Below are 23,451 nucleotides of genomic sequence, written 5' to 3' on the forward strand. Positions count from 1 at the left end.
CTATAAAAGACCTGACCTCGTGGTGCCCTCCCGCTTCTTCTAGCTACAGCCGCATCAAGCTACACCACCTCCTCCGCCGCTGCCTGGCGGTCCTCGCTCCCGCCGGCGAGCATGGCGACCCACAAGCTGTCCTCCTCTGAGCACCCTCACCAACCAGCTCTCTCTACATCACGCTTGTAACCACGCTGCCACTTCCCAGCACCAAGCTGCATTGTACATCCAATACAACATGTATACAGAGAGCACATTGTGAGTTTCCTTTCTCCATCCCATCCTGAGTGTGAACCCAAACCACCTTGTTAATGAGAGATTTTTTTTATGTAATGATTAACGTTTTTACATTTATTCAAAGTAATTAGTAGTGAATGTATTTACCGAGGTAGCTGTTGATAGTGGAGATATGGTGATGCTAGTTGTTAATAGCTAGGATGGATAGTGGTGAAGAGATTGTTGTTGATGGTGGTTTTGGGTTTATCGTCAATCACAATGTTATCATTTGTGGTAGCGGTGATATGGGTGTTGACAGAATATTAATTTTTATGGTGGTTCTAGTATATTTGTTGTTTGGTGTGTGTGTGTGTGTGAGGAGGGTGGGGATAGTGTGCGTCAGCCGATACTCGGGTGAGGCATTTCCGCCCCTCCTGGTCCCTGGAAATTTCTCTGGGCCGTTGGGCATGGCTGGGCTCACTGCAACACCAGGCGTTGGCCGTGTGTGACCCAATAGCACTTTGGTCTAGGTAGGATTACTCTTGTATGTGATAACCTCAACAATGATTCTGTATTTTAATTGTGTGTACTGTATATAAGGATGTAACCCAACCCCATTGTAACCCAACCCAACCCAGCTTAACCCAACTCATCCCAGCTTAAATCAACTCAACCCAGCTTAACCAAACCCAACACAGTTTAACCTATCCTAAGCTTACTCAACCCAAACTTCGTTTAACCCTAACCAACTCAGCTTAACCCAACTCAAACCCAGCAAAACCCAACCCATCCCAGCTTAACCCAACTCAACCCAGTTTAACCCAACACAACCCAACTCAGCTTAATCCAACTCAAACCCGCTTAAATCTAACCCAGCCTAACCTAACCCAATCCAGCCCTGTCTAAGCTAACCAAACTTAACCAAATTTAACCTAGTTTAACTTTACTTAACCTAACCTACAATTCCTTAATATCCCAATCTAGTGTAATCCAACCTAATCTAACTACTCTAACCTGACATAACCGAAACTAACTAACCTAATTTAACTGTACCACACTAACCCAACTCAACCTAACCTAACCTAACATAAGCCTCACCCAACCTAACTTGAGATAAACCTAAGCAAAGATGAGAGTTCAGACACCATCGAAATTAAAAAAACAAGAAAAGACAAATAAAATATTAAGATATTTTTCTAAGGTAACGCTGAAGGTACATACTACTGGATTAGTGAGGTACAACCTTACACATTAGGATATAGCAACTCTAAGTTTAGCCATATGTGTGGCTAGTCAATGACCTTGTATTAGCCAATGGAGAGAGAGAGAGATAACGCGGAAAGGGTGGTGAACTGTTAATAATGTAGATAAGTTAGCCACAGATAAGTTGCTTGGGGAGGGTTGTGATAGAGAGACATTTAGTGCTTAGCTGGTGCAAGTAAGTGTCCAGTTTTGGAAAACGAGTTGGCCTGCAAGATGGGTGTACAAGCACTACGTCTCACTTGCGCCGTTCTGCTGTTGGTAAGAATCTCTAACACCCGTCTCTGTCTCTTACCAGATATCTTACGGTTAAGAGATCGTTGTTTATTTAACCTATATCACCTCAGTAAATTTGTTCAGCCTTTTCTGCTACTTTGGTACTTGAATGATACTTTTGAACGCACTGGGAACACACTTAAACTGTTGACTAAAAGATTTCACTGGTCTAAATCGTCACAATCCACAGTTTGAGTTTATCAGCAACGAGTTTCTGAATAATATTTTTTTCACGATATTTTCAGATATGTTGGACATCAGATCCCGTTAATTGTAAGTACTTGCATCTAATTTACGGTCAGGTTTTAGTGTCATATTGAACTTATTGCTTGTTGTCCTGTAGTACAGCTCATAACATATGTTGCAATATTTTATTTAACTTTCATTTCTGTATTAGTGTTTGTATTACATTCTGTATTATTATTGTATAAACTATTTTTATAACTTTACGCTAATATTGTTTGTGTCTGGACTTGTACCAATGGCTCAGTACCTGTGTTTGTATTTGGACTAACACGATTGGCTCGCAAGGGAATACCTTTTTTGTGGATTACTTTTTGTGCTCATTTTTTTTTTTTATCTGGTCACAGTTGCACCGATATTATATTAACACCAACACATTCATGTTATGCTTCATCGTTCATAAAACAGCCTTTTACGCTAGTTAGCCGTATGAGCGTGTTGTCTCTAAACAATATCAAAGAAAACGTATAACCGTGACAGCTGCGTTTATGGTACAGTGTCTACGTTACTTTACTTTTATCCTCTTCACCAAAAGATCGGCTCGCTAGCCGCCCGGGCGATCGGCCATGTCTCTGTCACGCACTGTTGGCAAGTACTGGGCATGCACCGGCTCCTGAATGTACCTGAACCCGCTCCAGTGTTGGTCAAGTCTTGTCTTGAAAGAGCTCACTCTTTGTGCCGTCACAACACTTTTTGGTAGATTGTTCCAAGAGTTTACAACCCTCACTCCAAAAAAAGTTTGCCCTCACAGTTTTCTGGACTTGCAGCTTCTTCAATCTTGAGCTGTGACCCCTTGTGGGGTGAGCGTCCGCCAGCTTCAAGTAAGGACACTCGACTGAGTTGTGCCCCCTGAGATGCTTATACACCTCAACTAGGTCACCCCTTGCCCGTCTGTAGTATAAGCTAGGCAAGTTCAGGCGCTCCAATCTCTCAGGGTAGTTGAGGAGCCAAAGCGCAGGCACCAGTCTGGTGGCCCTCCTTTGAACATTTTCAACCAACTGACGGTCCCTAACATTTCTCGGGGACCAGACGGGGACAGTACTCCAGATGGGGAAGCACTTCACTCTTGAAGATCGTTACGAGGGACGGACCGTCTAGATATCTGAACGACCTTCTTACATAACCTAATAATTTATTTGCCTGATTTACCTTCTTCTCGCAATTGCCTGAGAACTTCAGCTCATTGTCAACATACACACCTAGGTCCTTCTCACATTCAGTCTCAACTAGTGCAGTTTCTTAATCCCGTTGGTACGCCCCAGGTGCATCCTCTTCCACTTCGCGACATTGAATCTCAGCAGCCATTTCTTCGACCATTCCTGGAGCCCACAGAGGTCCTTCTGCAGCTCTTCACAGTCCGCTTGGTTCTTGATTTCCCAAAATAACTTGGCGTCATCCGCAAACATTTGTATGGAGGAGTGTACAACGTCAGGCATGTCATTTATGAAACAAACAAACAACAGCGGGCCCGATACACTGCCCTGTGGTATCTCGCTTGTGATAGGTACAGATGATAATTTCATTCCATTAATCACCACACACTGCTTGCGTCATGTAGAAAGTCTTCTGTCCATGCTCGGACATTTCCCCGAATTCCGTACCCTTCCAGTTTGATTTTCAGCCTTCCGTGGGGTAGACTGTCGAAAGCCTTGGCAAAATCTAGGTCCAGTATATGTTATCGATATTACCACCCCGTTCCAGAATATGGGTCCAAATTTTAAGGTAAACACACCCCATATCTTGGTTATTATTCATTTGCGACGGAAATGCCATAGAAGAAATGTCGTCTAATCTGACTAGTTAGACCTAAAAAAACACATCAAAATAATTGTAGCTAAGTATGGTCCGAAACCTAACTAATACCGTATGGAGCTGTGTGAATGCTCTAAGATCTGAGAGCGTGGTGTGATGAGGTGGAGAGCTGGAGTCACCCAGTACAGTCAGCCGCTCAGAGGTCAGTGTGCGTGTGTGTAAGGGTCACTCATTGTGAGAGCTCAAGTGTGTAGTGGACACATCCTGCTCATAACATCTTATTATGAGTCAGCAATGATAAGTAGGGTTGATTATCTCGTATAATATTGACTAATATACGACTCGTGACCTTTTTTTAATTATAAAATTTTCGCTATTTGGACCTTAACTGTTGCTAGTTTGGCTGACAATTTTGATCTCATTTTGCTCAATATTTGATGCTTAATGCAATGCTACCACATGTCTAAGAAGTTAAATGTTATATTTATGTATATTCTGATGTCAAACCTGGGTGGTGGAAATGGTGGTGGTGGTGGTGGTGTTGGTGGTGGTGTTGGTGTTGGTGGTGGTGGCGGCAGCGGCGACGGCCTGCCTTGAGTACTAAAGATTGTAAAAATAACACAGGGTGTCCCAAGTAATCCCGAAGATCAGAATATATACGAATATATACAGTACAGTACAGGAAAACTAAGAAGTGAAATATAGAAAGACTGGAGGAGACAAACTAAGATAAACTTAAAGGTAAAACAAAAATACGATACTTAGAAATATAAAGAATTAAGAACTAATAATATGAGTAAAATAAATCTTAAGTACACTTAGAAACTGGACAAAACAATACTTAGAGAAATTGAATTAGAAAGTAAAACTGTGAAACAATTAGAAATGTAAAGAGAGAATATTTAAAGGAATTAGAAAAGAAATATAAATTCTTCCCCGCACTCCTCCACCCCCGCCCCCCTTCCCCCCACCATCGGTACTGTGCTGAGATTTCTGCAACCTGCAAAGTACATACATTTGATCTTGTACTTGGCACTGTTGTTTTTCACCTATGTTTGTATTGTGTCTTTTTCTCGTAATTACCATAGAATCTGAATTAGGTACCTGTTATGTTTTTGTTGTTTTTTCATCACAGGTCAGTCAGTGAAAATAGAAGGGGTCTCCACTAACTTCTTTACCATCTCCTGGCCACGAGTTCTTCAATGGTTTGGCGTAGAGAGTTTCACCATTACCACCCAACCTGAAGATTCTCACTCTTGTCAACAGGTGAGATCCTTCAGATGCATCACTCACCAATTGTTCAATACAGGTGGATTTTTTTTCTAAATACTAACTTAATCTCTTTTCCGTGTCATCTCTTCTCCCTGTGTCATCTCGTCTCCCTGTATCATCTCTCCTCCCTGTGTCATCTCTCCTCCCTGTGTCATCTCATTGCCCTTGATTGGACAGGTTAAACAGTGACAGGTAACCTCTTAACACCACCCCCAGACAATACCCTGCAAAAATGATACCTGCGTCTACAACAGCAGAGGATGTAGCAGTATCTTCCCATGTACCAACACCAGTATTGTTGTGACCGGCGACAATTACTCTGCTCCTCAGCTCAGTCTTATTACAGGTAAAATACACCTGTGTCCTTCTTTCTGATGTTCTGACAATTACACGTGTGTCCTTGTTGATATCTTCACAGGTACAGATGTGTCCTTGTTATCTTTGCAGGTATATATGTGTCCTTGTCGACATATTTGAAGGTATTAAATATTTATCCATTAACATTTTCCAAGGACAGGAGATATTTTTTTATACTAGTATCATTTAATTTGCCAGGTTAATACAGTAAAGCTTCAGGATCAATATACCACATGTGGATCAGCAGCTTTTGACCACGGGGTAATAACACGCGGAATAACTCTTACATTACTGATTAGTTAGTAACACAACATTACTGATTAGTTAGTAACACAAACCTAAGCAAAGGACTCTACCAAAATAATATAAAGTATATTGCTGTGTCGCCTATCCTCGGCCGAATTGCTTTTAGTTTTTTTTTCACCATTTTTATATACCAGCACTGTCTAGGTATATTGCATTTTCTATACACATTCTGTACTGTGTTTATGCATTGTTTATGTACATGCGGACCCAATTGTAAGCATTTGTGACGATTTTATTGCATTATCTAACTATCTATCTATCAACTTTATAGCTCCACCGATGGTAGAAAGCATAACCGTAGAGATTTATGGTGCTAACCTAACCATCACTTGGAACAACTCTGCCGCTGAAGCCTCCAATTGCTTAGAGGAAACTGACTTTGAGGTGCATTTGTCCGAGGATATCATCTTCATGCATACCAATATCTCTCAGAACACTTACTGGAAGTCACTGTGTGGGGTAACCGATGGATTTGTGGTGATGCAGAATAATGGTGGTGATGGTAGTAGCCGAACCACTGGTAAACTTATACATTACCATTACCCTGGTGAGTATATTATGTTCGTTTATTTTATTTATATTTTTCTTTCCCCTTTTATGCCCCTAAGTTTATTCATAGATTTATAAGTTAAATATAATTAAATAATGAAAATATATCGTATTGGTAAAATTTACTTATATATCCTCAGTGTTAGGATTTGGACATTAATACAGTGTAGTCTGTTGTTAGTAGTTAAACCTGTGTTGTTAACGTTTCCATGCCCAGTAACACCATACACACTAACACCATACACGCTGACACCATACACATTGACACCATACACATGACACCATACACACTGACACTATACACACTGACACCATACACACTGACACTATACACACTGACACTATACATACTGACACTATACACACTAACAAACTGCACTCTAACATCATATACACTCTCACCACGCTCTTAACACCATGCACTCTACTTTTCATTTAGTCGAATGTCACACTAAAATTACATCACCTACTTTACAACCACTTCATTACCACACTCTCTTGAGATTCCACCCTTGTCGACCACGTACTTTAATATATACCGCACTCCTTAAAAATCACGACCTAATATCATATTCCCATTATCGCTTCAATCTCTACACACACACACACACGCACACACTGTACTATCACACTTAATCATATCACAACCTCTACACCACACTTTAATAACACACACTAACACTACAACATCTGTACCGCCACACTTTAATAACACACACTAACACTACAACATCTGTACCACCACACTTTAATAACACACTAACACTACAACATCTGTACCGCCACACTTTAATAACACACACTAACACTACAACATCTGTACTGCCACACTTTAATAACACACACTAACACTACAACATCTGTACCACCACTTTAATAACACACACTAACACTACAACATCTGTACTGCCACACTTTAATAACACACACTAACACTACAACATCTGTACCACCACTTTAATAACACACACTAACACTACAACATCTGTACCGCCACACTTTAATAACACACACTAACACTACAACATCTGTACCACCACACTTTAATAACACACACTAACACTACAACATCTGTACCGCCACTTTAATAACACACACTAACACTACAAATATCTTTAACTGGATTGAAAGTAGAGTTTGTTGAGTTATCTAAACGTCCGTAAAGTTAACTTCTCAACCAAAAAAGTAAACTATTGATATTATGTCTAGACTTATATTTGTGTGTAGTTAATTTATGTCTGTAAAGTTACTGGTGTTTACAATTAAATATGTCTGTGGAATTCAATGTGTTTGGAGTTAAGAATTCAGTATGTGTTCTGTAAAATATTATTCTCTTCTCAAGCGAGTAAGGGAACACTTGACGACTGACAGAGGTAACGTAGTTTAAATTGCCAGAAGAAACTTCAACCTTTTAGCTCTGATATGGTTTTCTGTTTTAGGGTAATCAATGTTGTTTAGAGTATTACCTGTCTGTCTATAAAGTTAAATATATGAACTTTTTTAAGTGTGCGTGTGGTTATTTTTTCCCCGGCAAGATGTCATCCCTCTGGTAGCCTCTCTGAACACAACCTCCAAGTGCACCGAGGTGAGTGTAACGTGGGTGTACAATGATGTGTGTCCAGATGTTGCCTATATCACCGTATATATAGAACGTGGAGAATATTACTCCACAAAAAACACCAGCATCACTTCTTACGTGTTCCAAGGGTTGCTGATTGGCACACACTACGAAGTTTGCGTCAAGGCCATGGCCGCCGACCTCAGCACCTTGGGAAGTCATGTTTGTGAATACATCAGTACCGCGTCGGATGGTGAGTTGAGCTGTATTTGTGTCCATCATCGTTATATTTTTTTTTACAAATATGTTGATGACCTGACGTGACATGACTCTACACAGTATGCACACTAGGAGGGCATTGTTTATACATTGTGACCTCATAGTATCACTATCAGCTTGTGAAAAAATGCTTTGTTTGCATTGAAAGATAAAGTAGAGAGGGGAGTTGGTGATATACTGTACGTATTTTATCACAATTTGTGTTTGATACGTGGCACCATCTCCAACTAGATTAAACTGTTAACTAAAGTGTAAATATTTCATTCCTGTGGAAAAACCACATTACATTTGTACTTTAATGACTTTAGTCAATGATAATTACAGTACTCACCAACTATGGGTTTCTGAAGTGCGATTTTTTTTAAGAACTTAATTATTAAACCGCTAAAATTCCAATTCTGAGAGAAAAATATGTTATGATTGAGAAATTACTAAGGATTACATTTCTGGAGGTTTGAGCGCAAAATTAGATTTCGTTGTAAATTTCTGTTTAGGTACTCCTGAGCATGCTAATTCCAAATATATGGTTCACGGTTCGCTTGCGGGCTAATTAGTGGTCCTAATGATGCTTGGAATATTTTAATGGCATATTTCGATGCTATTTACTCACCAACTATGGGTTTCTGAGGTGCAGTTTTGGAGTTAATGTGATGTTCTGTAAGTACTTAATTAGTTAAACCCCTTAAATTTTAATTCCGAGAGAAAAGTATATTTCGGATGAAAAATTACTAAGACTTACTTTTTCGGCGGTTTGGGCCCAAAATTAGATTTTGTTGAAAATGTCATTATATGTACTCCTGAGCATGCCGATTCCGAATATATGGTCCACGATTCGATTGCGAGGTAATGATGCTTGGAAAATTAAATGACATTTTTCATTGCTAATTACCTGCCTACTATGGGTTTCCGAGGTGCGATTTTGCTGTTGCATCGTTTTTAAAAATGGCAGTCACAGCACTCATAGGACAATATCTGAGACGGCCCTATAGCCCTAAATGTTCACCCTGCCCCTCCTCTAGCATGAGCCAAATTCCATGCGTCTATCATTAAACCCACAATTCCTTGACATATTTCCCCAATCTGTCCGACTAAACCAAGGAGAACCAACAGACCCATCAGTTGCTCCTTACGAGTAGGGTCCCTTGTTTAGGCTTTGTTACTTATTAGTAATAGTAAATATACAAGAATAAAAGTGGTAATTTGTTTATGCATATAACATGCATTACATTGTGCCTCGACTATCTAATGAGTATGAAAATCGTGAGTCATAGAGTGACATTCTCTTGTAACCTTCAACAAGACACTGTTAATATTATTTTTATTTATAATAGTAGTTGTAGTATAAATGTGGTTTCTGTCTCAGTTGTGGCAGACTTGACGTTGGAGGCTCTGGGTTCGACAGAGTTAAGCGCCAATTGGTTACCTCCCATATGTCCAGCAGGAATTGGTCTCTACTATGAGGTTCAGGTTGAGGACGAGACGTTTTTTGATTACCATTATGATGAAAATATGCAAGAAACTAACCATACATGGAGTGATTTAAGGTATGGTAACACGTATAGTGTGTGTGTTACGGCTCGATATAAAGAAACTAAAGGCGAGGAGCTCTGCAAAAAAGGCAACACATTACTAAGTCGTAAGTAATATCTTTTTTTCAGTTTTCTAATCATTTAGATTTTTTGTTACGTTACTGATTTGGACCGTTATCAAATGTGACAAAGCAAGGAATATTCACTCTAAGCTTATGTCACGGCCTAATTTCAGGCTATTTTTGGGTGGTTGGGGGCAAGAATTATTGTTGAGCATTCATGGCATGTGACTTTTTGCATAGTATCATACATGACAGTGTGTATGCCTACCCTATTTAGCATTGGTATTTTTCATAAACAATTTCACATCATAAAATCCAGTTTGTTCTTCATTTACAGATCATTATGATTCATACAAATGGCAATGCCAGGCAACAATCCTCTCATAAACAATGTGCTGCATATATTCAAGAAATTATATAACACAAGCACATCAGTTTTTTAAATCTTCTCCCAATAGGACCGTACTTAGTGAAGGTGGAGGAAATCAGCTATACCAAACTTCTGGTCACTTGGGATTTCGACACCTATCAAGGTGACAATTCGTATGATTTTAAGTTCAATGTGACGTGGGGTGACTCCCTTGAGAACTCCGCCATCACTCAATATTATCAGTATTCCATTAGAGGGTACAACGTGAGCCGGGAGAACCGTAGAGTGTGCGTAAGGGCCACCCAACATGACGACTTTTTCAGCCAAAACGGATGTCTGGGAGACCCTTACGTCCCAACCACCCAAGCCCCTTACCCAGGTTGGTAATCATGGTGTAATCCTGCCCATGTGTAGTGAGGGTGTGATGTTCCTGCTCGTGTGTGGTGATGGTGTGATGTTCCTACTTGTGTGTGGTGATGGTGTGATGTTCCTACTCGTGTGTGGTGATGGTGTGATGTTCCTACTCGATTGTGGTGATGGTGTGATGTTCCTACTCGTGTGTGGTGATGGTGTGATGTTCCTACCTGTGAGTAGTAAGGATGTGATGTTCCTGTTCGTGTGTGATGATGGTGTGATGTTCCTACTTGTGTGTGGTGATGGTGTGATGTTCCTACTTGTGTGTGGTGATGGTGTGATGTTCCTACTTGTGTGTGATGATGGTGTGATGTTCCTACTTGTGTGTGGTGATGGTGTGATGTTCCTACTTGTGTGTGGTGATGGTGTGATGTTCCTACTTGTGTGTGGTGATGGTGTGATGTTCCTACTCGTGTGTGGTGATGGTGTGATGTTCCTACTTGTGTGTGATGATGGTGTGATGTTCCTACTCGGTTGTGGTGATGGTGTGATGTTCCTACTCGTGTGTGGTGATGGTGTGATGTTCCTACTCGGTTGTGGTGATGGTGTGATGTTCCTACTCGTGTGTGGTGATGGTGTGATGTTCCTACTCGTGTGTGGTGATGGTGTGATGTTCCTACTTGTGTGTGATGATGGTGTGATGTTCCTACTTGTGTGATGATGGTGTGATGTTCCTAATCGTATGTGTCCCCGGAGAATAACACACACACAGCATATGACCTAAAGTTTACTTTGCATCAGTATTCACACAAGAGATGATGGATATCATGCTAGTATCTACGAGAATGTATACCTTGGGGGCGGAAAATGAATTAAGAGAAATAGGAATTACAGACAATATCATAAAAAAAATTTGAGTTTTTAAGAATTCAAAGCTCTAAGAGTGGACGGAGTACAGACTTCGGTGATAATGGAGGTGGCAAACGAGATATGCACTTCACTAAAACTCCTATTCAGAAAATCTCTGGATCTGTTAAGAAACTAGGACTGGAAATTAACCAACATCACTCCAGTGTAAAAGAAAGGTAGAAAAAGTGCAGCAAAAAACTACACGTCTATCAGCCTAATATTCAATAGTTGCAGTCTCTTTGAAAAAATCCTGAGACACACCAGTACCTGACCAACACCTGACCAAGAAGTCTTATCAACGCATCACAACATGGTTTCATGTTGAGAAAATCCTGCCCAACAAACTTACTCACTTTTCTTGAAACAGTAACAGATTACGTGGACCAAGGCCTACCAGTGGGTGTGTTGCATATGGATTTTTCTCGGGCATTTGACAAAGTCCTACATACACATGGAATCACTGGCAAAATATTGAAGTGGATTATCAACTGGCTCGAAGACAAACAACAAAGTTTGGTCATATTTGGAGTACGTTCAGAAGGCACTTAATGCATGAGGTGTAGGGGTGGAGGCCTAAGTAGTGCCTTTGTTTCAGCAATCAGCCACATCCTTTGTATGGGCTCAGGCATTGGTTCTCATTGCTCACCCCGACTCTCACCTATGATTTCCAGTTTGCCATAGCACAACAAGAGCCACACCCAGGTAAATCGTGTCAGCTCACGGACTAAACTAGGTGAGGGTAGTGCATAGAGTGTCTCCGGGTGTGACCGAGTATGAATAACTCCAAAATTTCAAGTGCACAAAGTTTTTGATATTCAATGCCTCAACTCATTCAGATGCTCGAGAAAAAAAGTTGTTAAAAGTGAATGTCACTGCTGTGCAACTCAGTTTGACGTTTAATATCAGCTAAGCAGGACTTTTATCATATATGGCAAGATGGCTGTAACTACTGTATTTAGCATTCCAAGTATTACCTAATCAGCCCCATATAGGTTAGGCGATACACAGCAACAACTCCAGAAGTGCCTTAAGAGTTTCACAGGAGAAACCTTGCTGTGCACAAATCTTGGAGAGAGTTCTCTCCACTGGTCATCAACCAAGCCCATGAACAAAACAATGCAGTCATCAAAGGTGACAGGGTGGGGGGCTAGACAAAGGACCAGACAGCACTTACGCGTTGGATGGTGGCTGGTCCTGAAGTGACTCGTCTAGTTGCTGGGTACGACAGTGTCAGGTAATAAAGACGCAACAGTCACAAGCAAACATCATGAGTAGACCTCAAGTTATCAAAGGTCTTCTTTGAGAAAGTGGAGACACTTTCCACCGTGCTACTGGAGATGGGCAATCCCTTCCAAGAAGAGTCAGCCGACCAGCCGGTGTTGGACACAAAGGATATTGCCAATCCCACCCTTGCTGAAATAATTGGCACACACATCCAGAGGATGGTAGACCTTTGGAAATGTCTACCAGCTCAAGCAGTGAAAGCAAGAACAGTTCTGGGCTTCAAAATAGCCCTTAGCAAGACTGTCAAGAAATATGGAGTCATCTTACACAGGCCACTGGCCTCCTTTCGGCTTGGCCAGCTGCAGCTTTGGTGGCCATTAGGTAAATTGGGTAAACAGCGTAATGTTTCTGCTCTTGTGAGAATAGTGCGATGTTCTTGGTCATAGGTGGTGGTGATGTGATGTGTCTGCTTACATATGATGTATAGGTTTCATTATGAAGTTAAGTTTTGTTTAATTAGTATGTCTGATTTAGTTAGATTATCTTGGGTTAAGTCAGGTTTGGTTATTTTAGGCTAGGTTTGATTAGTCTAGGATAAGTTTGGTTTGTGAGGATTAGGTATGGATAGTCGATCCAAGGTTTATTGGTTACGGTAGGTTAAATAAGATTAAAATTTAAATTGGATTAGGGTAGGATTACATTAGTTTAAGTAGAATTAGGTTTAGGTTAGATTAGGTCAGATTATTAAGTTTTCTTCAGGGATAGCTACTCCAGCTTCCTTCTGTACCAACACTGGAAAATAAAGGTTGTAACAAAGAACAGACCGACAACTAGTAAGTGGTGAAATGGTAATTAAAAAATATATACGGTACTGTATGTATATATATATATATATATATATATATATATATATATATATATCAATATATATATATATATATATATATATATATATATATATATATATATATATATATATATATATATATATATATATATATATATATATATATATATATATATATATATATATATATATATATATATATAATAAAAAAGGTAAACTTAAATAATTTTCTTTTTCTGTTCATTTACAATACAGTTATTGATGGTATGTCGGCGGGGTTGATAGCATTCATCGTCATCGGTTGCCTCGCTGCAGTTTTTGCCATCATAAGCATCGGTAGCATCGCCGCAATACGTATGAAGAGGAGAAATATATCCAATAGTTCTCTCACACATCAGAACAACTTGGGTATTCAACATTAAATGAGTTAAGGTTTTTGGGCTTGTTACAGATAACTTGTAGAGATAGATAGATAGGAAGAGAGTGTATGTGTGTGTAATCATGCACACTTAAAAAACGAACCCCGTCAAAAGATGATGATGATTAAAATTCTGGGCATAAGTGAATAATGCACCTGATGCACAGTCTAAGGGGGAGGGGGGAAGGGTGATGTTATACCACCCCAGGCGCCTGCGATTTGGATTTTCGATTGGACCAGATAGCTTTCAGATAGCCAGAAAGAGGCATAAAAATACAAAATTTGTGTAACAATCATTTATATAGTGAGGGATACATGTAAAGTACTGCATTTTTAAATTCCCATACTGTATAATTATACTTAGGCCACATAAAGTTGGTGAAAAAAAAAACTGTCTCATAATTATATAAAAGCAACTGTGATAAGCTTGTTGAGAGTTGTTGGTGCCATTTTTTTTTTAATAGTCCAAAAAAATATGCCTGATTTTTTTTTTTTTTTTTTAGTTTGTACAGCTGTTAAGGGACACACCAACAATATTTCTGAGTTAAAAATTGAGATAGGAGTTGACCTTTAAGTATTCACTCACCATTTCTTGGTGTGCCTATACTGCATTGCTGTGTAAGATTACTCTTTCTGCTCTCCAACCATCACACATTCTTCTATCCACACCTATTTTCAATCTACTATCCAGAGAAGTTCAGCAAGTTATTGTCCTGTAATTCATAATGTTGAGAAACTCAAAAACCCTTACACATGCACTATTTAAATGTACTAGTACATGTAATCCACTAACTATGAAATATATTAAAATACAAAATCTATAGCTACAAATTATCCTTCACTACCAAGGATGATGGTGTGTGTGTGTGTGTGTGTGTGTGTGCAATCTCTTCTAGACACGCATAACAAAACCCACAACAACCCCCCCCCCTTGTTAATTTGAGCATAACTTTCAATGTTCACTCCATATTAGCTGCCTTCACTGTTGTTTTCTCTCTCACCACACCTTCCTAATATTTTGCTGTCAACCACACTTTCCTTATATGTACAGTAAACTCTCGGTAACTCGGAATTTCATATTAGTCGGCATGGATGTGATCTCGGAATGTATTATAGTAGTGTGCAGTATAACTCGGGAAATACAGAGATATATAAATTATCTGGGAAAACCTCGGCATATCTGGCCACCTGCATCACCTACCATGCCTCTGTGTCACCTACCAAGCATCTGTCACCTACTATGATGCTTCATTCTTTAGTAATTACATTGTAATTTTTTATTGTTGTAGGAGGAGAAGTGCCTCGATAATTCGAAATTTGGGATGACTCAGCAAGGCCAGAGCCCCACATGTGCCGAGTTCTCGAGGATTTACTGTACAATATTTCACTATTTCCTCAACTAGTTTCTACATAACAATTTACATCACTTAATACTTTTTCATCATAGTACAAGCACAGTAATCCCAAATAACACATTCTAAATAAATTATTCTACAAATCTCTCTTGTGATTGTTTTTATCCTTTGTTACTACAGTTCTGTACACTGTATACCGGTATATATATTATATAAATTTTTGCTGGTTCTATTTTACAAGTAGAAGTGATAATCACAGTTTCATGTACTCACCATTTGCATATAAGCATTGAGCAAAGGCTAAATATTTTATTGCATCATCCTAAGCTCCAACTATAACTGACCTCACTTATTCAAGAACAGTGGAGTCGCAATAAATCGCTGAATACAAATTCCCGTCTTTAAATTCGCGAGTGCTGTACAGTACCTCTAACAGCTGCACTACCTCTTTTTTTTTTTTGCATTCAAATACTGTAATCCAAATTTGTGGCAGCAGTGTTTATTTACATAAAAAACATAAAAGTTGGGCAAATATAATTTCAATGCTCTAATGTGGCTTACATATAAAGAAAATGTGTGACTTGACAACTGCCAGTGCACAAGATGGGCCGAGATTGGCTGTACAGTGATCCCTCGGTTAACGAGCACCTCGGTTAACGAGATTTCGGTTAACGATTTACCTTCCATAAGATTCTTAACTTCGGTTAATGAGCAATCCCTCGATTAACGAGTTTTTTACGAACCAACTTCAACATGTTTTCGCTTGCACTTGGCGGTCCACCAGCTGTAGTATTAGTCCGCCAATACAGTAATCGGTTTTACGGCTTAAATTCCTTACTATTTTAGTAAATATCAAAAAGTTTATACTATTCAATAATTTTAAAAGTTTAATATTAACTTTTTTAGTCATTTTAACAATTATTGAACATAATTGAAGGTAAAGAAACTAGTTTCTGGCGTGCCATCCAGCCTGTTAACACACCAGACAGGCGTTAGTCTCTCTCTGTTTTCAGTGGAGGTAACATCTTGCTTGAGACTCTCTTCAACTAAATGCTTTTTTCTGTGTTTCCAAGCAAATTATTGGTCATTTTGAAATATATTTTACATATTGACAATATATAATGCAGTGCAGTGTTGATTTAAAGAAAATAATCTTGAATTACACCAAGAGAACTAAAATTTTATGGGTGAAATGGTGCCATGGGGTGACTTCTCTTCCACCCCAATGCCTTCTCTTCTCCCTTCTCCTCCACCCCCATTCTAATTCCCATCATCATCATCCAGGAGCCTTCTACATACACACCTCAAAGTAAGTTTACTTTTCTACCTTTTTTGTTGAATTTAGGCAATTTTCGGTGAGCTGGAACCAATTACCCAAAAACAATGGTTTCGGTTACCGAGTTTTTCGGTTACCGAGTTTTTCGGTTACCGAGTTTTTCGGTTAACGAGTTTTTCGGTTAACGAGCAACCTGCTGGAACGGATTGTGCTCGTTAACCGAGGGACCACTGTACCGCTGACAGGTGGTGGCACTGAGGGCGTATACATTTGGGAAATATGCAGCTTGTGCCCATACCCATCTCGATGTTGACTTTATGTACAATATCTATGAGTTACTGTATTTTTTATGAATTATGTCAGATATTTAGGGTTTTATTAAAACAGTTTTAGAAACAGTTTTTACAAATTTTTGGCCTCTGGAACCAAACCAATTATTTCCATTTAATTCAATTAAACTATAATTCGCAATTTGATAATTCACAGTGTCTTCTGGTACGTAAACAAATTATTACAACTCCACTGTTCCCTTTATTTTTCTTTGGCCACTTATCTTTCTATAAACTAAACTAAAACATAATAATTATAAATACATTAAATTGTGCTTTATAAATATTACAAAAAAATATTTAAATCTATATATTCATCACTAATCCAACTTGAGATTCATAATAAAGGGTGTCTCATAAGTCACACACCATAGTGTACAGGGTGTCTCATATGTCACAACCTAGGAGACACGCTGTACAATAAAGCTTCACCTTCCCTAAACTTGACAGACATGATATTATAATACAGGTACAGTATTTTTTAAACTCAAGATAGGGTATATATATCTATATTCATTTAGGCTCAATTACAGCAAAATATGAACACTACAATAATGACATGAAGAACGTACCTTAATGAAAATGTTAAAATCACGGGTATATCTTACAGAATATTGAAGAGAAGCTTAAATATTCCAGCAATGATAATTTGAATAGTAAATTCTCGTCCTTGATGGTTTCAGTTATGTGTGGACCCTCTTCAGGAATTCTGTCACTGCTGGTCTTGTTTTCTCAAAGTACAGCTCTCTTCTCTTTCCTATAGAATACCACTTATCAAACAATAGAATTCTGCTAGTGGGCTGCAACTAAGGGCTAGTGAAACAAATGGCCAATTACAATATAGTACTGTATATGTTAAAAAAGGCCTGCATCATAATGATACCATGACTGCTCATTCTATATGAAAATCTAAAACAAATAATAATAATAAAAGCTTATTAAGAAACAAAAACACTTCATTAAAGCTGTTTGTGCTCAGATGTCACTGGCAGTGTACAGGACTATAGGGTACTGTTTCAGTTAGTGACCTCACACCTTCATATCCCACCACACAAAACTCTGAGATGTTAGTGTTATTGTCTTTGGCAATATACTTCTTTCTACTCATTATCACTATTTTTCATACACCAAATATCCTTTTTTTTCACCACACAATCACTTTATTGTCAAAATAATTTTCCAAGTGAATACTGTACAGGATCATGAAAAAGGCGTCTCAAAAAGTGTCTATACACTGCCTCACCGGTTTTTGTGGCAATCACTGAATGTTTATATTACAACAACAACATTGTCCTCACTTGTTGATGCGGGTCGCACATCATTAAGTGAGGACAATGTTTCTGTTATAATAGGAGCATTCATACAATTGTCTTTTTGAGACATCCTGTACTTATATAAATAATGTACAATATGCCGTGCAAAAAATAAAATTTATCTCTAGAAAGTCACTATGTAATACCCTAAAGAGATCATTGTGACACATCACTTGATGAGTCTGATGACACAGCAACACCACTGACACTTCTCACTGACAGCAAAGGGGATGGGGTGTCATCAGTGACCTTTTCTACTGTTTGAGTGCTTTGTTTTTTCTGTTGCAGAAGGTAAGCATAGTACATGGACCAAATAGAAAGTGGCCTCATGTATCCAATAGCACGGTATTTGTGCTCCCCATATAGGGCCTCAGGAGTTTCAAAACCCAGACCAATTTTCTCATAGACTGTGCGATATACTCCTTCAGCAGTTTTAAATCCTTCTTCTACCATACCCTGGAATAATCAGATGATCTTATTACAATAAGTCATTGCATATATTACATATATTGCAGGATGACTTTTCTAAACAATAATCTCTCTCACCACAATCACTATTAGGCACATTTTTATGAGTTTTGGCTTAAAAGACCAGACATAGCGGTGAGACGTACTCGCATTACTGCTGTTATGTTGTAAATAGTGGTACCTGCTGCAGTGCCTGCCTAAACCACCCACTACTCTATACACAACTACAACTTCTGGCGAGTACATTGTTATTCTTTTTAATTTTCTTTTAAACCTGGATAAATATAAATATTTTTAAAACCATATTCACTCATTATTACAGGTTAGTATTAGGAATGCTTTGCTGATTTCTAGAAGTTAAACTAACATTGGGGATACATATAGGCCCATAAAAACAGAAAAGAATGAACAAGGGAACAGACTAAGATATGAAGCAATGAATTACAGTAATACAATATATGATAAGCCTTTTCATAGCCAAATTATTTTTCTTTACAATTAATGATCCAGATAAACAGAAGAAGGCAAAAACACAAGATGAGAGGAGAGAAAATGTCAAAGGTATAAGTCAATTGTTCGAGTCAAATATAACTTGCGAGTAATTTTGTATCAATTGCCTTCTCTTAGTGAGTAATGATACTGAAGTTATAAGATCTATGGAAAGTAAAGAAATAAAAATCCCTTAACCCTTGGACTTAAATCACCTGAGGTGTTGTGGATGTTAATGACAACCTTGAAATATATGTGAAAATCTGTTTTCTGTGGTAACAAATATCTTCCTTCCTTCCCCAGCACTCTCCCAATATACACCCCATCATATACATCTAATTTTCCCATTACTGATGATGACCCGGCACCTTGGGATATTGTTAATTCTCTTCTACACACACTATCAAGGTTTTTACAAGTATCCGCAAGGCCTTCATGTGTGTTGGGGAGTTTACCTCAAATATCATTGTTGCAGCCAGTCCGTATGTGACTCCCACCCACATCTCTTCACTCTGCATGGTGTAGCGGTCAATGCTGCCATCAGGATTCATTCCATTCACTGCCCCCATTTCTCCATTGTTGAACTGTAGCACATTGTATTCATACAACAGCTCCAGGACTGATTTGACACAATCACGTCGAAAAACCTAAAATAAATTTTTTTGGATGTTGAACATATATCAAGAAATTTTCTTCAAGGTTAATTTACATAAATATGAAGAAAAAAATCATTCGTATTCCCTATTATTGTAAAGTACAATTTGCTGTTACTTTACCTGGAGGCTATGTTCTCCCCAAAATTTACTATACATATACTGAATTCTTCCAAATACATGATACAAATGAAGATTTACAAATAAACTTCTTTTCATTTGCACCTGTTAACATTGCTGGCAGCATTGTTGCCAAGTGAGACTAGTCATTGTAGCCACATCCCCCCTAACCCCCTTGTTACCAGGCCAAGCTGTGAAGTGTTATGGTTATTTTTCAATTCACAATTTTGGGTAGATATACATAACTTTCTTCTTTCTTTTACTCAGTTACATGCGCACACAATCCTACATCCATATTGTGTAAACAAAAGTAAAATAATTATCATAAGCTCAAGCACGTTAAGGAAATAAACATTTCTTTGCACATGAGTTAGCAGGCTGAGCCGAAGGAAGGATTCACCAGAGGCAGCGTCCCAGCTGGGCTGCATTGCTATAATAAGTGTTGAGGCCAAACAGCCATCGCCTTAGCAAATGGCGGTTAAGCTTTAATTTTGCTTTTCCTTAATGATTTTACCTGTACTTTTTTTATCTAAATTGTATACATAGATTGTTTGAAGTAACACAATTGTTAAATAAAATAAGAAAGGAGTTACAGGATGTTATGAGTTTGCTTCAGCCTTTTGACTTACCATGTAGGCCGTTACTTTACATCAGTGATAATATTCCTTACTGTTTTTATATACTGTATATATATTTTCTTGTTTTTCAGTATTTTATATTAGTTTTGTATTTGTAATAGTAACACAAGACTTGGCCGTATAACCACATCCCCCTATCTCTCTCCTTATGTTATGGTTAATTTTGAACTCGTAATTTCATGTAAATGAATGTACAGTAAAAGTCCAAAAATCCAGATGCCAGAAATCCGGACCACCCGAGAATCCGGACTTTTCGAAAACTCAAACTTTTTTTTTTTAGCTGGCTTTTGTGCGCATGCGTGAGCGCCACAGCTGCACAGCGACAAAAAGCGACCACGCGATTGCCACTTTAAAAAAAAGCAATGAAACTGTGACAACGTATGTAATTTGGAGTCCTACTCTTTCCATTTACAGAGCCCATAATAATGGCTCCTAAAGTAGATAAACTTCGTTGTGTGAAGAGAAAGAACAACATGTTGAAATTGAGTGACAAACTTTAAATAATTAAGAAAATAGAACGTGGTGTGAGCAATAATGTTCTAATGGAAACATACAACATTGGAAAGTCTACAATTTATGATATAAAAAAGGCAAAGAATAAAATTCTAGAATTCACAGCTTTTTCTTTAAAACTGCTCGTTTTGATAAATGAAGCATGCTATATTTGCTAATGAATAAACTATCAAAATGTACCTGTTCATCTCTTCTTTATTCCTCCTTAAATTTGAATTTTAAAAGTACTGCCTGAGATTCCGGAAAATCCGAAAATCCGGACCGACTCAATCCCCAAGCACTCCGGATTTTTGGACTTCTACTGTAATTTTCTTCTTTTTTTTACTGTTACCTAAACACACAATCTTACATACAGAATGTGCACAAAAAAATTATTATTATTATTATTATGATTAGGTTAAAAACATAAAAGGGAATATACTTTCTTCATGCGTTAAGAGTTCACACTATGTGGGGGAGGAGGCAGTAAGGGATCTCAGCTGTCTCCTGTGTGTAGTGAAATGATTGACAAAGTTTGTCATCCAGCAGCCAAATGGCAATACAGTACTGTACAGTATTTTGTTTTTATTTATTGGTATATATTTATTTAATCCCCACATTTACTGGTACTATACAGCTCCTCCCCAACTTACAATGGGGTTAGGGACCCAAATCCAGGTCGTAAGTCGAAAATGCTTAAATAATACATAGAAAATCTAAAATGGGTGTTTCTTTTTCTTCTCAGCACCACAAAACTCTCACTTTTAAGCTTGCCAGCTATTTTAAAGTGAATTACAAACAAGAATTTTGTCAGTACACAGCGCAATCACTGACGTTGGGACTCGAAAATACGTAATTTGACACAACTTTGGTACGACTAAGGCGGTCGTATGTCCGGGTGGTCGTAAGTCGAATAGGTCTTCATAGGAAATGGTAACTGGTGAGAAATCAGTTTCAGAGTTGGTAACACAGTTCACAATATTAGTTGTTGTGCTGGTGATCACAGCCAAGATGCATTGGTGTGAATCTGATGTCTTGCTACAAATTACATCTAGGGATATACCTGGCATTTCTCAAAAGCTAGGGTCAAATTATAGAAGAGATATATGAAAAACTCAGGCTTTTTTACTAAAAACTCAGGGGTCAAACTGTATATGAGATCAGTTTATAAATGAATATACACAGTATTCACAAAGAAATAGAGGCGTAATCTTGAAATCCATTTTATCAGCAGTGCAAGTCGCCAGCAGGCAGGTAACTGGAGTGCTGTTTGGTGGTTCAATGTCATCAGACAACCCCCTAATGTCAACCAGTGTTGATTTGTTAATTCAATTGGATATACCTGTATCAATCATCCGTCCCTCCCATCACTCTTAAAAAGGAACATTTGATGCAATATCTGATATTTTGAGGCTAAGAAATATTACCAAAACCACTGACTAAAGGTCAGCTGGCCACAAATATGGTAGATATTCTTCTCGTTATTTACTAATATTTCTTCTATTGTATTAAACATGAAAAAGCAAAAATGTGCCTATGTTCACATAAAATATATCAAAAACAAGTAAATTCAGTTTCTATATAACTTGGGGGACACTGGCAGCAGTGTAAGATACAGTCAACAGGATGTGAGAAGACACTTACATGAACATAGACCATTTGTACAGTACATATAATAATGAATATGATGCAGGTACTGTACTGATTGATTGATTTAAGAGTTCCACTTCACAAGACCATTTATAAATCAATCCTTGGTAAATCAAGTGATATCTGCAACGTGTATTTTAACCTAAATTTAGACAAACTGCAGCAATAATGGGCAAATTCCACCTACAATTGATCCTAACAAGACAGTGACCCATCTGCTCAGACATATTGTAGCTATGTCTGTTAATTTTAAATATTTACAAACACACTATGACCATTGTGATTCTACCTTTGGGTGTATTTGAGATTATAGTAAGCAAACGTTCCTCATCTAAGAATAGGTCCCGTGTACACCAAGTTATACTGTACATCAAAGATCTCAAGGAAGTTTAATATGACGTATTCTGCTGGACACATGAAAAGGAATACTGTACTGGATAAAAAATCAGTAACCTAATGATAAAAACAAAACATTCTTTAGGATAACTGACCTCAACTCCAATATTAGAGAGGGAGAGGTACCAGTGGCCCACCAATTGATCTGACATGATGCTGTTGCTGTGAGGGGCATCACAATTATCAAACTTGTAATATTTACCTGTAAATACCAACAAAAATATCAATATTTAGCACACAAGAAGTAAAGGACTCACAACTATTCATATTATGTAAACATACATTCATCTAACTTCCTTATTTTTTATCACCTCAAGGGAACAGTGACCCTGCCTTGCCTGCTAAGAGGGCACTTGAACATCCTACATATAATGCCCAGGAAGTAACTTGGCCTGTATTACCAATCAAAATCACTTGTTTATGACAAAATAAATTGACAGAAGTACTTTGACACACCTATTTATTTGTATACAGTACTTCATTCCAAAGCCCAGACCAAC

General features: G+C 38.2%; 2 protein-coding genes across 2 annotated transcripts in view; one reads left to right on the forward strand and one right to left on the reverse strand.

Annotated features, from left to right (window-relative positions):
- Nucleotides 1–1,416: 1,416 nt before the first annotated feature.
- On the forward strand, nt 1,417–15,275 carry LOC121879001. The gene is made up of 9 exons (XM_042385452.1): nt 1,417–1,728; nt 1,989–2,016; nt 4,874–5,004; nt 5,227–5,356; nt 5,945–6,220; nt 7,758–8,033; nt 9,423–9,695; nt 10,109–10,399; nt 13,610–15,275. Exons 1-9 carry the CDS (start codon nt 1,684–1,686, stop codon nt 13,774–13,776), a joined length of 1,617 nt encoding a protein of 538 aa, XP_042241386.1. The 5' UTR covers nt 1,417–1,683; the 3' UTR covers nt 13,777–15,275.
- Nucleotides 15,276–17,225: 1,950 nt separating this feature from the next.
- Nucleotides 17,226–23,451, reverse strand: part of LOC121879003 (non-lysosomal glucosylceramidase-like) — a 30,915-nt gene continuing 24,689 nt past the window's right edge. The window contains exons 14-16 of the mRNA XM_042385453.1: nt 23,047–23,153; nt 19,458–19,649; nt 17,226–18,501 (exon numbers count right to left, since the gene is read on the reverse strand). Of these exons, the coding sequence (XP_042241387.1) occupies nt 18,202–18,501; nt 19,458–19,649; nt 23,047–23,153 (599 nt within the window). The 3' untranslated portion in view covers nt 17,226–18,201. The remainder of the gene's footprint in view (nt 18,502–19,457; nt 19,650–23,046; nt 23,154–23,451) is intronic.

The sequence above is a fragment of the Homarus americanus genome, unplaced genomic scaffold, assembly GCF_018991925.1.
Source record: "Homarus americanus isolate GMGI-L3 unplaced genomic scaffold, GMGI_Hamer_2.0 scaffold4060, whole genome shotgun sequence".
Taxonomy (NCBI): domain Eukaryota; kingdom Metazoa; phylum Arthropoda; class Malacostraca; order Decapoda; family Nephropidae; genus Homarus; species Homarus americanus.